Here is a 19,821-nt window from a genome sequence, read left to right on the forward strand (position 1 = left end):
TGGGCGGGCTGGCCTCGAACCCGGGTCGTCCGTGCCAGCTTCGTGCTCAGCCCTTCCGCTCGTTAGCAGCTTTGACTTCTCAGGTGTACGTTCTGTTCCAAGGGTACAATGCTGGCTGGACCCTGATCCCTCACTTCCCAATCTCAAGTCCAGGCCACCCTAACAGTGTGTGACTGAAAGATTTAAAAATCCGATGAGAAGGTGGCTTCACGTTTGTTAAAAAAAAAAAATTAACAAAGGTCCTCATTCGTGCCAAGGCAGTGAGAATAGGTGAATTGTGGTGTGGCGCAGAAATGCAAAATTCTTTCTCCTGATCTGTTCTAAACTCAAGGCCGTGGTGCTTCAGTGGTAGATAACACTCGGAGGAAGCCCGTTAAGTCGCATTTCCTGAGTAACGAATGTGCAGTTTATCTTCTTTTATTTCATCATGGCGCACCTTCCTTGTTAAAGTTTCCCACAGATGTATGCCCTGTACTTACAGCCGTGCTTTCTTTTTTCTTAAAGTTTTTATTTATTTATTTGACAGAGAGACAGAGAGAGAGAGAGAGAGAGAGCGCGCACAAGCAGAGGAAGCTGCAGAGGGAGTGGGAGAAGCCCGACGCCGGGCTAGATCCCAGGCCTTTGGGATCACGACCCAAGCTGAAGGCAGACCCTTAATGACTGAGCCACCCAGGTGCCCCTAACAAGCCGTGCTTTCAAAACTGGTGGCTTTATGTTTTTAATTTAAAAAATGTTTAATTATATAGGTTTGGTTCTTACCTATCTTTGTAAAAAGGATAGTGATCCATCAGCCCAGAAAAGAGCCACCCATCCTCCGGGAGTAGGATTAGCAGAAATTATAATTTACAAAGAATATATAAAACAGGGAGAAAGACCTTTGGTCAACATTCTTACGACATACCGCTGGAGCGAAAAAGAGACTGGAATGAGGAGATCTGCTAATTCAACTGTGTCATCAGATTTGATTTTATCATGAGTATTAATGTAATTCGTATTTTTAATGTTATTGCATTTAATAATACAAAAGAAGTGCAAGAATAAAATCATACAAGAATATGTCCACTTGCCATTCTCAGAAAAAAAAGCAAAATATCTGTTATTTCGGGTTTGATGAAGAAAAACATGTGATATGATTACATACCCATTTTGGACTTGTCTGTGTTTTAGTTACAGATACTAGGTATCAGGACTCTGCCTCAGCCTCTGCTCATAACAGGAAACCATGCCCATCATGAACTTGGGAAAAAAGCTTCACAGTCTTATACCTGTAGCTAGAAATATTTTCTCATAGCGATTTTAAACGTTTCTCATATTTAGCCTGCCCCTTCCCCCCTTGCAAGAGAAATGTTTGTATCTACCTGCTAACGTTGTGGTGAAGTTTACCTATGCTGGAGATCATAAACTGGCCTTGTAGAGGTGTTAGCTACTGTCATGGAAAGCCTCTCCAGCAGGCTCGGCTGCCCAGGGTTTATTTCAGCTTCATCAAGTTTTCTCTACTTGGGAATGTTTTCCCGCCCTTTCTTCTATCCTCTTCTGAAGTTATATATACACATTTTTTAAGATTTTATTTTTGAGTAATCTCTACACCCAATGTGGGGTTTGAACTTAGGACCCCAAGATCAAGAATTGCATGCTCTACTGACTGAGCCAGCCAGGCACCCATTCTGAAGTTACATTTTACATAGAGGTATGTATCCCAACATGTTCATCAAGTTTAACAGGTTGCCTATATTTTTCTTTTCTTTTTTTTTTAATTTTATTTTTGGGGTGCCTTGGTGGCTCAGATTGTTAAGCATCTGCCTTCGGCTCAGGTCGTGATCCCAGGGTCCTGGGATCGAGCCCCACGTCTGGCTTCTGGCTCAGCAGGGAGCCTGCTTCTCCCTCTCCCTCTGCCTCTCCCCCTGCTCATGCTCTCTCTCCCTCTGTATCTCTGTGTCTCAAATGAATAAATAAAATCTTTTAATTATTTTTAATTAATCTCCACACCCAACATGGGGCCCCAACTCACAACCCCAAGATCAAGAGTCTCATGTACCACTGACTGAGCCAGCCCGGCAGCCTCCCCGCATTTCTTTTCTTTATACTTTTCTTTCTTTCATTTTCCCCTTCCTACTTGTATATGGGAAATTATTTCTTCCTAGTTCACTGATTCTTACTTGAAGTTTTTTTTGTCCCCAAAAAAAGTTTAGCCAGCCAAGTTTCCTTCCATTCAGATGAATACCAACCCTCTTTATTAGTATAGGACATGTCTGATTACTAGGCCTGTCTCTCAGAACAATGGCTTTCATACTTTTTTTTTTACTGTAATCCATACAGTAAGAAATCCCATGTTTTACATAGCAACTTGATATACACACATAAACACACATAACTGAAAACAAAGTTTTGTGAAACAAAACTTATCCCTATGGGGCGCCTGAGGCTCAGTCTATTAAGCGTCTGACTCTTGATTTCAGCTCAGGTGACCTGGGGGGCAGGTCTCTGCGCTGGGGGTGGAGCCTACTAAAAACAAACAAATAAAAACAAAAAACCACCCCCACCCCTATCCTTACATGTTATATAGTTTGTCATATTCTATTTTTCTCTTCTCTTCTATTTCTTTGATTAAAAAAATGCTGGGGCGCCTAGGTGGCTCAGTTGGTTAAGCGACTGCCTTCAGCTCAGGTCATGATCCCAGAGTTCTGGGATCAAGTTCCACATCGGGCTCCCGGCTCAGCAGGGAGCCTGCTTCTCCCTCTGACCCTCTCCCCTCTCATATTGTTTCTCTCTCTCTCTCTCAAATAAATAAATAAAATATATATAAATAAAATATATATAAATAAAAAAATAAATAAAAAAATGCTGGTCACACGCTACAAAGTTGATTTGATGACCTTTGGTTTTAAAAAAACTGTCACAAGAAAGACCTCCTAAAGTCACAGAAGCTAAAGAGCTTTGCTCAGCACCCATGAAAATGTTATCTTTACTCTAGATTTCTCCATACCTGGACAATATTAAGGGGACAAAATAATTTCTTAGCCCCTGTAAACTTGTCATTGCTACAAGGCTGTGGTCCCTTTACTCGGCTTGAATCTAGTAAAGCTGTTTCTGTTTACAGCCATTTTCATTTCCCTTTGTTTCATTTTTGCAAAATTAGCAAGACCTTAAGAAATAGAAGAGTAGAGTTTGGTTCAAATGGGGGAAGCCAGCTTCTTGTCCTCAGTGGCACTGATTTGGCTACTTTTGCAGCCATTATTTACCCAGAGGAAATACTTGCCTTTTGGGCTTCTGAGTATTCTGGATGGGTCCAGATCTCATTAGTAGATTTGGTTTCTTTCTTTCTTTCTTCTTCTTTTTTAAGATTTATTTATTTTAGAGAGGGAGAGAGAGAGTGAGCAAGCACAGGGGGAGGGGCAAAGGGAGAGGGAGAGTATCTCAAGCAGACTCCCCGCTGATCACCAAGCCAACTTGGGGCTCCATGTGGGGCTGGATGTGGTGGGGGGTGAGGACTGTGTTGGGGGACTTAGCCCCATGACCCTGAGATCAGGACCTGAGCCGAGATCAAGAGTTGGTGCTTAACCAACTGAGCCCAGGCACTCTTAGCAGATTTGGTTTCTAATTAACCAAAGCCAAGAGGTTTTGTTTGGTTTCATCGAGGTTAAATGATGAAAAGTAACGAGGTGAAAGGGAGTTAATATATACCAGTATCTCCTTTATTTCCCGAGGTGTTAACTCATAGTTGCTGGTCTGAACAATCTGACTTTTCTAGGAGTTTTTTGTTTTGTTTTGTTTTGTTTTAAGATTTTTTTTTTCACCCTGTATACTAGAACAGACACTTTACCCAGAATGCTTAGAATTCCCATGCAAAATTGAATGGACGCTGGTTCTGCCATTTTTCCTTTAAGCAATTCCTCATCATGTTTCCCAGGTTCTCCTCCTTCACTATCCCTTGACACTTAGTGATCCTCTACTTCTTGGCAAATTCTCTTCTCTTGATCTGTGTGACTTTGGGCTCCCTTGGTACCGAATCTCTCTGCTGAGCCTCTTCCACTTCTTCAATGAGGGTGTATCCAGAGGATTTACCCTCAGCTCTCTTTTCCTTTGGCAGACTCATTCAATCTTGACCCTCTTCTATGGATGACTCCCTCATCGATGAAACTTAGCAGTCTATTATATGCCTTTTCTTTCCCAGACCTTACCTTTGCCTCCTAACTTAGTTAGTATTAGGTTTGGCTGTCAGAGACAGAAAACTCAAAAGAGTAGTGGATTAAACAAGAAGAAGTTGATTTCTTTCACAGCAGTGTCTTTGAATGGTATGACTGCTCCGCAGTCATCAGGGACCCCATCTATTTATCTCTTGCTCTGCCATCCTCAATACAAGGTTTCCACCTCTTGGTCCATGATGGCTGCTCATGATCTAGCCTTCACATCCCCATTCCTGGCAGAAAAGGAAAAGAGAAAAGCATACCCAATCCTTTAAGGGCTCTTGCCAAAGTTGCTGCCATCTTATTGGCCAGAACTTAATGCCGTACGCTGGCTTTACTGCATAGCAGGCCGGAAAATGCAGTCTTTACTTTAGGCAGTCATGTATCCAGCTAAAAACTAGATGCTTAATACTTGGAAGAAAGTGAGGAGTGTTGGATATTTGGGGTAACTTGAAGCCCCTGACACATCTCTTAGGTTGTTTCTTTTAGACTATTTCAGTTTTCTTATATTTTGCTAATATGACAAATTGTAAGTAAGTTCTCTTTGTGAACATCCACATCACTTTCTTTGTACTTTTATTACACCATTCATCTTAGTGTGATATTTTATTGTTTCCTAGGATGTTGTAAACTCCTTTTCCAGTACATAGAGGATGTACAGTAATATTTTAAAATTGATGAGTACTGCTTCTAAGTGGTCAAAGTTACAGTGAAGTTCAGGAAAATACTATTTTTTTAAAAAATAGTTTTCATTTTTTATTTTTTCATTTTTCGTTTATTCATTTATTTAGCTTCGTGCTTAATTCACAGTTGACATATATATATATATTTTTAAGATTTTTTCTTTATCTGAGACAGAGTTGGTGAGAGAGAGAGAGAGAGAGCATGAGTGGGGTGGAAAGGCAGAGGGTGATGGAGAAGCAGAGTCCCCACTCAGCAGGGTGCCCAACCCCGACCTGGGGCTCGATCCCAGGACCTTGGGATCACAACCTGAGCCGAAGGCAGACGCTTAACCAACTGAGCCACCCAGGTGCCCTGACATATATATTATCAGTTGATTAAATCAGTGAAAACTGAATAGTAAGTAACTAGGGTTTTTATCCATTGTGTGTATGTTTCATTTTTCATTGTTAGAAAAGGAAAAAACTCTGAGATGGTAGAAATTAAATTCTAATGCCTCATGTATTTTTTTTTCTTAGTACGGCTGTACTCCATGGAATACGAGAGGGACTGCAAAAAGCTTTAACAGACCATACAGTAAAAGCCATTGTGATTTGCGGAGCGGATGGCAAATTCTCTGCAGGTAACCAGTCTCTCACCCTCTCCCACTGTCTCTAGAAACCAGCCACAGACTGAGACCCATACTGCAAAGCACTATCTCTGTGGGTAATGCCTTAGGGTGGGTAAAGGATATGGGAGACTTGAGTGGGAATGAGAAACATTGTAGAGGGAAGGAGTCACAAAGAGACCCAGAGAAGACTCTGACCTTTCTTTTATATTGGATTGGGCCTTTGGAGGACATTTAGTGCCAGGCCTGATGGGGGTTATGCCTGCTAGTATATACTAACTAACACTAACCACTAGCAGGTATGTTCGTACATATCTGCTCGGCAAATACCTCCACCCTATGTGAGCTTGGGCAAATCCCTGTAATCTCCTGAGCCTCAGTTTCTCTACTTAGAAGGTAGATAGTAGGGCCGCCTGGGTGACTCAGTCGGTTAAGTGTCTGCCTTCTGCTCAGGTCATGATCCTGGGGTCCTGGGATCAAGCCCTACATCGAGCCCCACATCGGGCTCCTTGCTCAAGGGAAGTCTGCTTCTCCCTCTGCCTCTGCCCCTCCCCCCCCGCTCGTGCTCACTCTCTCTCTTTCTCTTTCTGCTTTCTGTTTCTCAAATAAATAAATAAAATCTTTAAAAAAAAGAGAAAGTAGGTAGTAATATCTATCTTAACAGGTTTTTGTGAGGTTACATGAGATATATCTGAAAGTCCCTAGTGCAGTGCTTGCCTGCATCAGAAGATGTTCAGTAAATGTTATTTTTTATTTCACACAGAAATTTGAAAAGGAATTCACTTTTCTTCTGAGGGTAACCCATCTCAGGGACCATGGCAATCTTTATTGGGTTATTCCATGAAGAGGCAAAAATATTGAAAACATATGGCAAAGGAATCTGAAATGGTGATTCAGTGGTATTTGTGACAACTTTTCTTCTTTTCCCAATTAAATATGTTTATGCCCTTTGACAAAAGTCATGTGGATAGGAGGGCCTATGTGATCTTACTGCAGCCAAGGGAATTTAATATGTGTTAATTGAAACCTGCGAAGAAATAGATATTAGAATCGTGACAATAAAGAAATGCAAAAATGGGGGTGCCTGGATGGCTCAGTTGTTAAGCGTCTGCCTTTGGCTCAGGTCATGATCCCAGGGTCCTGGGATCGAGCCCCACGTTGGGCTCCCTGCTCGGCGGGAAGCCTGCTTCTCCCTCTCCCACTCCCCTGCTTGTGTTCCCTCTCTCACTTGTGTGTCTCTCTGTCAGATAAATAAATAAAATCTTTTTTAAAAAAGTAAAAATGTTAATCATTATAATAATTGCCATTTACCTTGCCTACTATGTGCCACTTGTGTAGGTTATTTATTTATTAATAATGAAAACTATTTTTACACGTATTGTATTTTAACCCTCAGTAAATCCTACCATCTCTATTTACGGATGAGAAAAATGAGCCTGAGAGAGATTAAAATACTGTGCCAAACGTTAACCAGTTATTAAATGGCTTAATTGTTTGAAAACTTGAGGTCCAGGAACCCAAGATAGTGACTTTGCGGCATGGAGAGAGGGATCCCAATTATGGAGAACTTGATATTTTTTGTAAGAAAGGAGGTAGGAAAGAGAGAATGTAGTAGAGCTCAAGGACAGAAAAAAAATTATTCTCCTAGAAAAGCATTAGGAGTTGTTAGACTTAATGGATTTATATAGAACAAGGCACCCAACAATTGGAAAATATACATTCTTCTTAAATCTGCAACATTTACAAATTTGACCAGATACTGGACCACAAAACTTGTCTCAATAAATTTCACTTAGAAGGGCGCCTGGGTGGCTCAGTCGTTAAGCGTCTGCCTTCGGCTCAGGTCATGATCCCAGGGTCCTGGGATCGAGTCCCATGTTGGGCTCCCTGCTCAGCGGGAAGCCTGCTTCTCCCTCTCCCACTCCCCCTGCTTGTGTTCCCTTTTTCGCTGTCTCTCTCTCTCTGTTAAAAAATAAATAAAAAAAAATCTTTAAAAGAAAATTTCACTTAGAATGCATTCTCTGACAACAATGCAATTAAACTAGAAATCAGTAACAAAAATATAATTAGAAATACCCATATGTTTAGAAATTAGATTCATTTCTTAATAATCTCTGCGCCAAAGCAGAACTCATAATAGAATAAATATTTTGAACGAAATGATAGTGAAAATGCAACATATATAACTTGAGGGATACAGCTAAAGCAAAAGTTAGCAGGAGATTTATAACCATAAAGGTATTTATCAGAAAACAGACTGAAATATAAAAAGCTAAGCGTCTGTATCAAGGAACTAACAAAACAAGCGTGAAATAGACCCAGTGAAGTAGGAGGAAGGGAGTAAGGCGGAGGAGAAATTAACGAGATAGAAACAAATGTGATTCAAGATTATGTCAAAAGTTAGTTCTTTGAAAGATAATAGGAAGGGAAAAATGAAGGGGGGCTATCAGAGGGGGAGACGAACCATGAGAGACTATGGACTCTGAGAAACAAACTGAGGGTTCTAGAGGGGAGGGGGTGGGGGGATGGGCTAGCCTGGTGATGGGTATGAAAGAGGGCACGTATTGAATGGAGCAGTGGGTGTTATACGCAAACAATGAATCATGGAACACTACATCAAAAACTAATGGTGTAATCTATGGTGATTAACATAACATAATAATAATAAAATTAAAAAAAAACCTTAGTTCTTTGAAAGACTGGTAAAATTGACAAACCTCTGGAGGGATTGATCAAGAAAAAAAGAGAAGGCACGATGTATATAAGGAATGGTGAATGGGATTGCACTGCAGATGTTGTAGCCATTCAAAAAGATAACAAAAATATTATGGCTTACCAATATGACTCAAGAGGAAACAGAAAACCATTAAAGAAATTGAGCCAGTAATCAAAAATTTCACAAAGTAAATTCCAGCCCCAGATGACTCTTGGCAAGCTCTACCTAAAAAGTCAAGGAAAATATTATTCTAATTTTACACAAATGTTTTAGGTAATGAAAAAAGAGGGAACACTTCCCATGTTAGTTTCCTAGGGCTGTGGTAACAAATGACTTAAACTAGGTGACTTAAAACAACAGAAATCTGTTCTCTAGTAGTTCTGGAGGGTAGAAGTTCAAAATCAAGATATCTGCAAGGCCATTCTTACTCCGGAGACTCTAGGGAAGAATCTTTCCTTGCCTCCTCTAGCTTCTGCGGTTGCTGGCAACCCTTGGTGTTCCCTGGCTTCTTGCTCTCTCACTCCTATCTCTGCCTCTCTCTTCCCATGGGCCTCTTCCCTGTGTCCAGATTTCCCCGGGCTTATACTGATCACCCTTATCCAGTATGACGTCATTATTACTCAATTATATCTGCAAAGACCCTATTTCCAAATAAAGTAAGTGTCATAAGGTTCAATCCAGCACACTTCCCAATTCATTGGGTGAGGCTAGTATAACCTTGGTACCAACACCTGTCAAGGCCAGTATGAAAAAGCAAAATTTGTGAATGAAATTTGCAATGAAAAAAAAAAAGCAAAATGAAAGGTCAGTTTCATTCTTAAACCTAGATATAAAAAATCTTGAACAATATATTATAAAATTGAATCTAATAACATATAAAAAGTGGAAGACATCACCTTTTTCCCAGAAATACCAGATTGGTTGAACATTAGAAGATTAATGTATTTCATTCTATATAAAAGATTGAAAGAGAAAAAAACATGTGATTTTTTTTTCAAGAAATGCAGAAAAATTTGATAACATCTGACGTATTAAAAGTAAAAATTCCTGGTAAATTAGGTATAGAAAGAAAATGTCTTTATCCATTTTGGAAAACCTACAGCAAATATCAAATAAAATGGTAAATTGAAAGCTTTCCCTATGAGAAAGGAAAAAGACGTGGCTAGCTGCTATCACCATTTCTCCCAGTAAGGCCAGAAAAACAAGTGAAAGGTATAGGGATTGGAAAGGAAAAAATGAAACTTCATTATCCAGAAGATATGATAGTGTTTGCAAAAAAATCAAAATAATCTATTAGAAGATTATAATTAATATGAGAATTTTGCTGGATATACAATCAATATCCAAAAATTAATTACATTTCTATAGGCCAGAGATACACAGTTAAAAAGTGAAATCACGGTTCTCTTGTCTGTGCCTTGGTTTCTGTAAAATGGGATAATAATACTAACCTTATGCTGCAAGTAGAAGGATGTATGTAGTATAACATTTAAGAATGTGGGCTATGTAGTTAAACTGCCTGAGTTCAAATCCTTATTCTACCAATCATTAACTGGTCATATGTTTGAACTAGCCACTTAACAGCTCAAAGCCTTCCTGACCTGTGAAATGGGGATTGTTATACACTTAATCTCGGTGTTAAGAAAATGAAGTAAGAGAATATATGAAACTACTTAGCACAATGCACGGTGTAAAGTATTTATCCAATATGTGCTAATTGCTTTAGGATATGAAAATCATTTAAATCTAAAGTTACAGGATTGATGGGCCTGAGATGCAGGCTGAAATAGATCTTGTTTTTCTTAAGCCAAAAAGGAATCTAAATAATAACAATAATAATAACACTAGATTAGAATGTGAATACAATGGATTGGTAAGAAAACACATAATGCTAGTTAAGAAGCTGGTAGAAACAAAAAGATGAATAGGCTGAATATGAAATAATTGCTTTAACTTCTTAACTTATACCAAGCTTAATGTTTTTATTTATTCATTTATTTATATATTTGGGTGCAAAAGGGTGGTTTTATTAAAGCACAGGGACAGGACCCATGGGCAGAAAAAGCTGCCTTTTTTTTTTTTTTAAGATTTTATGTATTTATTTGACAGAGGAAGAGGGCACACAGTCGGGGGAGCGGCAGAGGCAGAGGGAGAAGCAGGTTCCCTGCTGAACGAGGAGCCCGATGTGGGGCTCGATCCCAGGACCCTGGGGTCATGACCTGAGCCGAAGGCAGATGCTGAACTGACTGAGCCACCCAGGCGCCCTTGCTTAATGTTTTTAAAGAATGGATAATGCTCTAGGGAAAATGCTCATTATTTATAATGTTATGTGAAAAAAGGAAAATATGAAAAATGATGTTATAGAATGCTCTCAATATTGTTAAATATATATTATAATAAACTTTTGTTTAATTCTCTCGTAAATCATTTAGGATAGGTGTTGAGATTAAAGGGCTAAATAAACAACTTACTGAAGGTCACAAAGCCATTTACATATATGCACTGGGAAACAACTAAGAATTCACCAAAATATTACATTGTTATCTCTGTGTGGTGATTTTTGAGGTGGTCTTTATGTTCTTTATTATTCTGAATATTTTTCAAATTTTCTGTAATGCATGTTTTTTTTTTTAAGATTTTATTTATTTATTAGAGAGAGTGAGCACAAGCAGAGGGAGCAGCAGAGAGAGAGGGAGAAGCAGGCTCCCCGCTGAGCAGGGAGCTTGATGCAGGGCTCGATCCCAGGACCCTGAGATCACGACCTGAGCTGAAGGCAGACGGGAACCAACTGAGCCACCCAGGTGCCCCACATGTGTTATTTTTATGATTAGGGAAACCAATAAATATTGTTACTTTTCTTGATCACAAAAAAAAAATCTATTATGAAAACATAATTCCAAGCTGGTTGATGAACATATAACTCATAAATATGTATGTGTTTCATGCTGAAGTTTTATGTTGTAATGCCTTCATGCTCTTAATGAAGATCTGGATCTAAATTGCTGTGAATAGGGTTGGTGAGGAATACCATGCAAAAAAAATAGGAAGGGCTGGCTCAACTTCAGATTCTCTGTTTCCCTTCTCTGGGCTTTTTAATGTTTTTGGTTTGTTCGTTTTTTTAAAGATTTTATATATTGATTTCTTTGAGAGAGAGAGTGCACGTGTAAGCAGGGGGGTGGGCAGAGGAGGAGGAAGAGGGAGAGGCAAAGAATCTCAAGCCGACTCTGCTGCCCTACCTGGGGCTGGATCTCACGACCCTGAGATCATGACCTGAGCCAAAACCAAGAATTGGTGCTCAACCGACTGAACCCAGGTGCCCCTGAGCTTTCTAATTAAAAAAAATTTGGGGGGGGTGCCTGGGTGGCTCAGTCGTTAAGCATCTGCCTTCAGCTCAGGTCATGATCCCAGGGTCCTGGGATCGCGCCCCACATTGGGCTTCCTGCCCGGCGGGAGGCCTGCTTCTCCCTCTCCCACTCCCCCTGCTTGTGTTCCCTCTCTCGCTGTGTCTCTCTCTGTCAAATAAATAAATAAAATCTTTAAAAATAAATAAATAAAAATAAAAATTTTTAAAAGATTTTATTTATTTATTTTAGAGAGACAGCATGAGTGTGAGGGGCAGAGGGAGAGGGAGAGGGAGAGAATCTCAAGCAGACTCCATGCTGAGCAAGGAGCCCGATGTGGGGCTCGATCCTAGGACCCTAGGATCGTGACCTGAGCTGAAACCAAGAGTCAGACACTTAACCAACTATGCCACCCAGGCGCCCCTTAATTTTTTTTGAAGGTAGAGTGGCTACCTATCATATGGAAAGACAGACTTTAGAAGATTACAGGATTCCTGATAAAGATTTGGGGATTGTCTCTCAGGTTGTTCTCCATTTTCCAGGCTGTTTTTTCTTCACTGTGCAGCCAACTAAAGGATGAAGTGTTTTATGGGCCCTAAGAGGTCTGAGATTCCTTGAGAGTTAGCTGTTGCCTTATTGTTATGTAACAGAGTCCACATCTTTCTCAGCTCTCTTTCTCCTTGTCTGTGTCCTTAGGTGCTGATATCCACAGCTTCGGGGCACCTAGAATGTCTGACTTCATACTGGGACATGTAGTAGATGAAATACAGAGAAATGAGAAGCCCGTGGTGGCAGCTGTTCAAGGCCTGGCTTTAGGAGGGGGACTGGAGCTGGCCCTGGGCTGTCACTATAGGATTGCCCATGCAGAGGTAACAGCTAAAGCTCCATATGGGGCTTGGTGTGGGGGACTTTTCTTTAAGGCAAAACCTAAATTCTGTGTAAGCCTCAGAAGTGTTCATTTTAAAGGGCTAGCTCACTGGTTGACAACTCATCTATTTTTAGCACTGGTTTTGCAGCTGCTACGTACCAGCACAATGGTAGTAGTTGGTGAAATATGTCCATTCCAATGATTAATAGCTATTAGCCTGAGCCCCATGACTGTTCCTTTGCTTCCCCTAACCCTGTCCCTTGGGTCTCCCCATGATCCACCACCTAAAGGGGAACTCCTGGATCAGTACTGGGCCCCCAGGACTCTGCTCCAGTAGTGTGGCTTAGGTGAGGTTCCTCTGAGCCATGCTCATGCAGTATGAGGTATAAAATATTTTCACTATCATCCTGAGTATGCATACTTTTTAAAAAAATTTTTTTTAAGATTTTATTTTTATTTATTTGACAGAGAGAGAGCAGGAGAGCACAGGCAGGGGAAGCAGCAGGGAGAGGGAGAAACAGGCCCCGCACTAAGCAGGGAGCCCCAGGTGGGGCTCCATCCCAGGACCCTGACCTGGGATCATGACCTGAGCCAAAGGCAGTAGCCCAACCAACTGAGCCACCCAGGTGCCCCTAAAATTTTATTTCCTATCTCAAGTGTTTTGGTTTTGTGGTCCCTCATGTTTATCAGTACCTAAGAAGATAATTTCCTATTTTGAAAATAGCACAAAACTGTAAATCCATTTGTTTCTGTAAATAGATTTAATTTGGGCTATTAGGTATGTAGATGAAGTCGTGATACCAGTCTTAACAATGGTAACATTTTTGTAAGTAACATATTTTTCTAACGATAAAGATAATATTGATCATTGTCATAGACTAGAAAATACAGGAAACTACAAAGATGTAAACCAAAATCACCCATAAACTCACAGTTCAGAAATAACCACTATTAGCATTCTATTATGTTTTCTTCTGGTCTTTTTCCTACCTGACATTTTTTTTCTTACAGCTTTTTTTTCCTTTACTACCTTTTTTTAAAAAATAGTTATTTATTTTAGAGAGAAAGGAACGCATATGCACACATGTGTGCACGAGTGAGGAGAGGGGCAGAAGGAGAGAATCTTGAAGCAGACTCCCCACTGAGCTCAGAGCCCTGCTTGGGCTCGATCTCATGACCCATGAGATCATGACCTGAGCCGAAACCAAGAGTCGGACGCTTAACCAGACACCTAACCGACTGAGTCACTCAGGTACCCCTAAGTTGCCTTCATTTTCAAAAGCTAGTTTTGCCAGGTATGGAGCTCTTGTTTGACAGGTTTTTGCTTTCGGTGCTTTGAATGTCATCCCACTTGCTTTCGGCCTCCATGGTTTCTGATGAGAAATTTGCTGTTAATCTTATTGTAAATAGTCTTTAAAAATATCATTTTAAATGACTGTATAATTTTGTCTATAGATATACCATAATATATTTAACTATTTCCTTAGGGCATTTTAATTTTTATAAAGGCTAATGAATAAAGACATATATCCTAAGTGCTCCTTTTTCTCTGTCCCTCTTACCATTCCTTCTGCACACTGAGGGCAGATCTAAGTTATGAGCAATAAGTCAGGGGATGGGGATGAACGGTGGTGGAAAAAATCATGACTGTTAGGAAAGCCTTGTGTGAGAGAGGCTCAAATATTTATTTTGGAGCTGTTGGCATCAGAATGTAGGTAAATGACAGTCTGCATGAAAGCACTCTCCTCCTCCCATCCTGTACCTGGAAGATGACTAACAGAGCTTTAGCTACCTTTTTTTTTTTCATGGAAAGAGGGAGAGAGCATGTGTGCGTGAGCTGGTGGCGGGTGGGGGGTGGGGGGTGCAGACCGAGGGAAAGGGAAAGAATCTCAAACGGGCTCCATACCCAGCATGAGCCCGATGCAGGGCTCGATCTCACAACCCTGAAACCATGACCTGAACCAAAATCAAGAGCCGGACACTTAACCAACTGAGCCACCCAGATGCCCCGAGCTTTATCCACCTTTAAATAGCCAGGAGATGCATGTGATAAAGGACTCAAGCTCACTCTCTTGTCTGGACTGAGGTTGTCGCCTGATTATTTTTCTGCAGTAGCTTTATTGAGATACAATTTACATACCATATAATGCACTCATTTAAAGTGTACAATTGAATGGTATATTAGCATATTCACAGAGTTGTGTAACCATTACCACAGTTGATTTTAGAACATTTTATTATCCCAAAGAGAAAATTCATACCCTTTAGGAGTAACCCACCATCTACCCTCTCCCCCCAGTCCTAGGCAACCACTAATCTTTCTGTCTCTATGGGTTTGCCCATTCTAGGCATTTCATATAAATGGAATCATAGAATATGTTGTCTTTTATGGCTTCTATCTCTTAGTGTAATGTTTGCAAGTTTCACCCATGTTGTAGCATGTATCAGTACTTCATTCCTTTCTGTGGCCTAATAATATTCCCTTGTATAGATATATGACATTTTCTTTTTCCATTCATCAATTAATCAACATTTGAGTTATTTCCATTTTCTTGGCCTTTGTGAATAATGATGCTATGAAAATTTGTGTACCTTTTGTGTGTGTGGGGGGGCGTGTTTTCATTTCTCTTGGGTATAAATCCAGGAGTAGAATTGCTGGGTCATATGGTGACTCTATGTTTAAACTTTGAGGAACTGCCAAATTGTTTTTCAAAGTGACTGTACCATTTCAAATTTCCACTAACAATGGAATGAGGGTTTTGTATTCTCCACCTCCTCTCCAACACTTGTTATTGTCTATATTTTTATTATAGTCATCCTATTGGATGTGAAGTAGTATCTTGTGGTTTTGATTTAAATTTTCCTGATGGCTAATGATATTGAACATCTCTTCATGTGCTTATTGGCCATTTTTTTTATCTCTTCTTGGGCGAAATGTCTATGCAGATGCTTTGCCCCTTTTTAATTGGATTGTCTTTTTATTATTGAGTTGACAAAGTTCTTTATGTATTCTACATATATGATTAGCAAATATTCTCTCCTATTCTGTGGGTTGTCTTTTTAATTTCTTGGCTGCCTGGCTCTTTTAGGGCTCCATAAAGCTGTTTCTGGAGAATATCATTTTTGTTGGCCCAAACAGATCATAATGGAGTTAGAGAAACAATGTGTAAGAAGCTAGGGATGTGTTTCAACCTAAGACTTAGGGACAGCACAGCTCTATTTATGCTGTTAAGTAAAGTAGAGTGTACACTAATTTGCCCTGTAGAAACTCTTGCCGAATATTATGGAACAGCGTTTTTGAGAGTGTGGGAAATCAGGGGAATGCTTGTCTTGACTGTACAAGTCATCTCATTCTTATGATCTTCATGCGTTCAAACTTTGATAGGCTCAAATTGGCTTCCCAGAAGTCACATTAGGAATCCTTCCTGGTGGAAGAGGAACCCAGCTTCTCCCCAGACTCATCGGAGTTCCTGCTGCACTTGACTTAATTACCTCAGGTCAGTACAAACCCTGCCAACAAGCATCTAGAGCAGTGTGAGGAACTGAACTAGGAGGTAGAGAAATTCTATATTGACCATCCATTCCCTACTGATCTTAAGAGAATACTTTAACTTCTTTGACGATCAATTTTCTCATCTGTAAAATGGAAGGAGTACCTGCCCTGAGAGCTTAGCTTCTCAGATGTTACCATGAAGACCACATGTAAGTGCCTTCTAAATGAAAGTGTATACAAAGCGCCAATTATATGTAAGTCTTTATCATAGTTTGAGTGTCCATGCACAGACACTGGTATTCATATAGGGTGCATGATGTTCAGACCCGACTTAGAAATTGTAATATAAACAAGAATTAAAACCAGAATTGTCACAGAAAGGTTTCAGGTTTTGGTGTGGAAATGACTGAATTTTTCGTTTCACAGGTATTAAGATTTTAGCTACAAATAAAGGTTGTTTCTTCTCACTAGGGAATGTGAACAATGCAACACTAGAAAACATTTAGACACCCTAGATTTACCAAATACCGTAAGACTTATAAAGAGATTTCCAGTAGAGGTAAGATAGGAAGAAAGAGTCACATTTTGATTGACAGTATTTCTTCTTTCTTTATTTCTATGGGTCAGGAATTTGGGACCAGCTTAGTTGGATTCTAGCTCAGGGTTTCTCATGAAGTTGTAGTCAAGACAATGACTGGAGCTGTAGTCATCTGAAAACTTGAGTGTGGCTGAAGGATCTACTTCAAAGTTGGCTCCCTCACATGGATGGCTAGTGGGTGCTGACTCTTGGCAGGAGGCTTCATTTCTTCTCCACATGGACTTCCCCCTAGAGCTGCCTGAGTGTCTTCACAACATGGAGAGTGGCTTCCTCTGGAGTGAGTGATCCAAGACAGAGCAAGGCAAAAGCTGCGATGTCTTTTATGACCTAGCTCTGGAGCCTTGCACCATCTTCTCTGATTATGTATATATATTTCTGATTGATTATGTATATATACGATATATTATGTATGTATATACACATATACATACATATATACACATATATATAAACGTACACACACACATATATACACATATATGCACACACACACATATATATGTAAAATGTACATGTATACATATATAATATACATATATACATAATGTATATATGATATTGATTATAGAGGTCTTTCCTGACATGGGAGGGGGCTTGAGCACCGAGAGGTGAAACTCCCTGGTAGTCACTTTGGAGGCTAGCTACCCCAACTGTATGCTCACACATATGCGTCCCTATTATGTAAGTCACATATATAGTAGGTTAGATGGAGACTAGTGCTAAAGAGAAAGATAAAACAGAAAGTGGGAATATAAAATGTGAGGGACAGAGGGGTAATATTCTAATATAAAATGTTAGGGATGGAGGGGTTAAAAAGGCTTTCCTACAAGATGACATCTGGGAGAAGACCTGAAAGAGGTGAGGTGGCTTATTATGCCAATATCTGGAGGAAGATATTCCACGTGGAGAAATTAGCCAATGCAAAGCCCAGATGCAGCAGTATACTTGGAAGTGTCAAAGAGAAGCAAGAAGGCCGATAGAAGCTGAAGTGAAGTGAGTAAGGGGAAGACACACAGGGGGTGAAGTTGCATCATGTAGGGCTTTGAAGATGAAAGCACAAACTTTGGCTCTTCTTCTAAATGAGGCAGAAAGACATGGGTGTTTTGAGCAGGGAGTCAAGTGCTCTCATTTAGGTTTTTTTTAAAAGATCACTCTGGCTGTTGAAAATATATTAACTGGAGGTAAGGGCCGAAGCCTGCCCTAATCTTCCAAGGGCAAGATGAGGAGAGCTGGGACCTGTGTGGTAGCCATGTACATGGTGAGACATGGCTGAATTCTGCATGTATTATGAGGGGAGAGCCAGCAGGAGTCCGTGACCCATCAAAAGTGATCTGTGTGAGAAAGAGGAGAAGGAGTGATTCCGCTGGCCTGAGCAGCTGGGAGGGTGGCGCCGTTATTGAGCCGGGGATTGCTGCTGGTGAGGCAGGCTGTAGGGAGGAATCACAAGAGCTTACTTTGGGACATGTTAAGTTTGAGAGGCCTGTTAGACATCCAAGGAGACGTCAAGGAGACAGCTGGACAAACTGGCCTGGGATTTCGGACAGAGCTCTTTCTGATCTCTCAGCCTCCATTTTCTCATCAGTAAAAATACCACACGGTTGCTTTAAAGAATAATGCAATCACATGACTTGCTTCTGGTAGAGTACCTGCCACATAGAAGACATTTAATGAATGGTAACTGTAGCAGGCCAAATAATGCACCCCCCACCACCAAAGATGTCCATGTCCTAATCCCCAGAACTCCTGAATATATTACCTCACAATCAAAAGGGACTTTGTAGATGTGATCAAATTAAGAATCTTAAGATGGGAGATTATTCTGGATTTTTCAGGCGGGCCCAATTCATCACAAGCGTCCTTAGAAGAGGGAGGCAGGAGATCAGAGAGGAGAGAAGATGCTACCCAGCTGGCTCTGAGAATGGAGGAAGTGGCCACGAGCCAAGCACTGCAGGCAGGCTCTAGAGGCAGGAAAAGACCATGAAACAGATTCTCTCTTAGAGCCCCCAGACAGTTTTGCTGACCTATTTTAGACTTCTGGTCTCCTAAACTAAGATAAGAAATGTGTGTTGTTTTAAGGTGGGAATTCATAGAGGAAACTAGTACAGTACCTATTAACAATGACGCCATTAAGACTGTTGCTGTTTGGTTTGGAAAATTTTTTTTTTCTAACAGAGTATGCTAAAAAAATTGTTATTGAAAGTTGACGAGCCCCTGCTGATACTCATGTTGAAAAAAACACCAGCTTGGTAAGCACTGTGCCCATAGGAAGTTAATAAGTAAACGGAGTTAGATTAAATTAATAAGTAAATAGCTAACCTTTTCTGATCTTCTGGAAACCATTAGAGAGCTAATTCTGGAAAGTGGAGCAATTACAACAACCACCGTTGCTTTTCCACACTTCCCTTAAAATGCTACCCGAAAACAGCTGAATCTTCCGCAGTAACCACAAAAGAGATGCTTGAGCACATTGCAATTCATTCCCTGATGTTCTCTGTCCAATCAAATGACAAGGACTATAGTGCCCTGCTCTTGCTTCTGCTTTCTTTTTGTAGGGTTTGTCCTTTTCTTGTTCACTGAATAGCATAGAAAGTCTCTGCTCTGTTCTCATCGAGCTTTGCTCCAGCCCATGAATTTCTTTATGGTCACTCCCAGGACGGGGAAACCCTCAGGCTCTAGACTTTGAGGAGATACTTCTTACCACCTAGAATAGTCAGGGAGAAGTTGTGAGTGGCATCCTTATCCTACCTGTGTTTTCAGGTGGGTTAAGTCCAGGTGAGTTTTCTCTATATATGAACAAGACGTGGAGGGTAAATTTTAGTAGCCGGGGCTCCCAAGCAGTAATAATATATATCAGCAAATATAATTTGGTGACCAAAACCAACAGACAAAAAAACATTTAACACTGAACCCAAAGCCTATGAAAATATTCTGTGGCATTAGAAGAGTGAAGCATTAATGTGAAACAAGATGAAAGAAAATGAAAATTTTAGAAAATAATCTAAATTAGAAAAGAAAATATTGTATTTGTTAAATAAGAACACCCTGTCTAAAATAAAAACATTAGGCCAAATAACTTCTTTTTGAAGCAATAAAAAGAAGACACGATCAAACAGACAACTCGATCAGCAACGTGGAGGATAAATAGAGACACATTTCTGAAATTCAGAAGAATTTAACAAAAAGATAGAGAAGGTATGTAATCGAGGTCTCTGCTTTGAATAACAAGAGCTCCCAAAGCATGAAGCAAAAAGGTGAGAGGCAGTAACCAAAGGAAAAAACAGAAGAAACTCTTCAGATATGAAATGGAACCAGAGATTACAATTCAGCAAACTC

General features: G+C 40.2%; 1 protein-coding gene across 2 annotated transcripts in view; it reads left to right on the forward strand.

The window, feature by feature from the left end:
- EHHADH (enoyl-CoA hydratase and 3-hydroxyacyl CoA dehydrogenase) overlaps positions 1-19,821 on the forward strand; it is a 56,426-nt gene that overhangs the window by 376 nt on the left and 36,229 nt on the right. The window contains exons 2-4 of one of the 2 annotated variants that reach the window (XM_025877301.2): positions 5,384-5,487; positions 12,226-12,398; positions 15,783-15,894. In XM_025877301.2, the coding sequence (XP_025733086.1) occupies positions 5,384-5,487; positions 12,226-12,398; positions 15,783-15,894 (389 nt within the window). The remainder of the gene's footprint in view (positions 1-5,383; positions 5,488-12,225; positions 12,399-15,782; positions 15,895-19,821) is intronic. The other variant, XM_073896080.1, reaches the window with a different exon arrangement.

Source organism: Callorhinus ursinus, unplaced genomic scaffold (genome assembly GCF_003265705.2).
Source record: "Callorhinus ursinus isolate GAN/ISIS: 27379988/994484 unplaced genomic scaffold, GSC_fseal_2.0 scaffold1, whole genome shotgun sequence".
Lineage (NCBI taxonomy): Eukaryota > Metazoa > Chordata > Mammalia > Carnivora > Otariidae > Callorhinus > Callorhinus ursinus.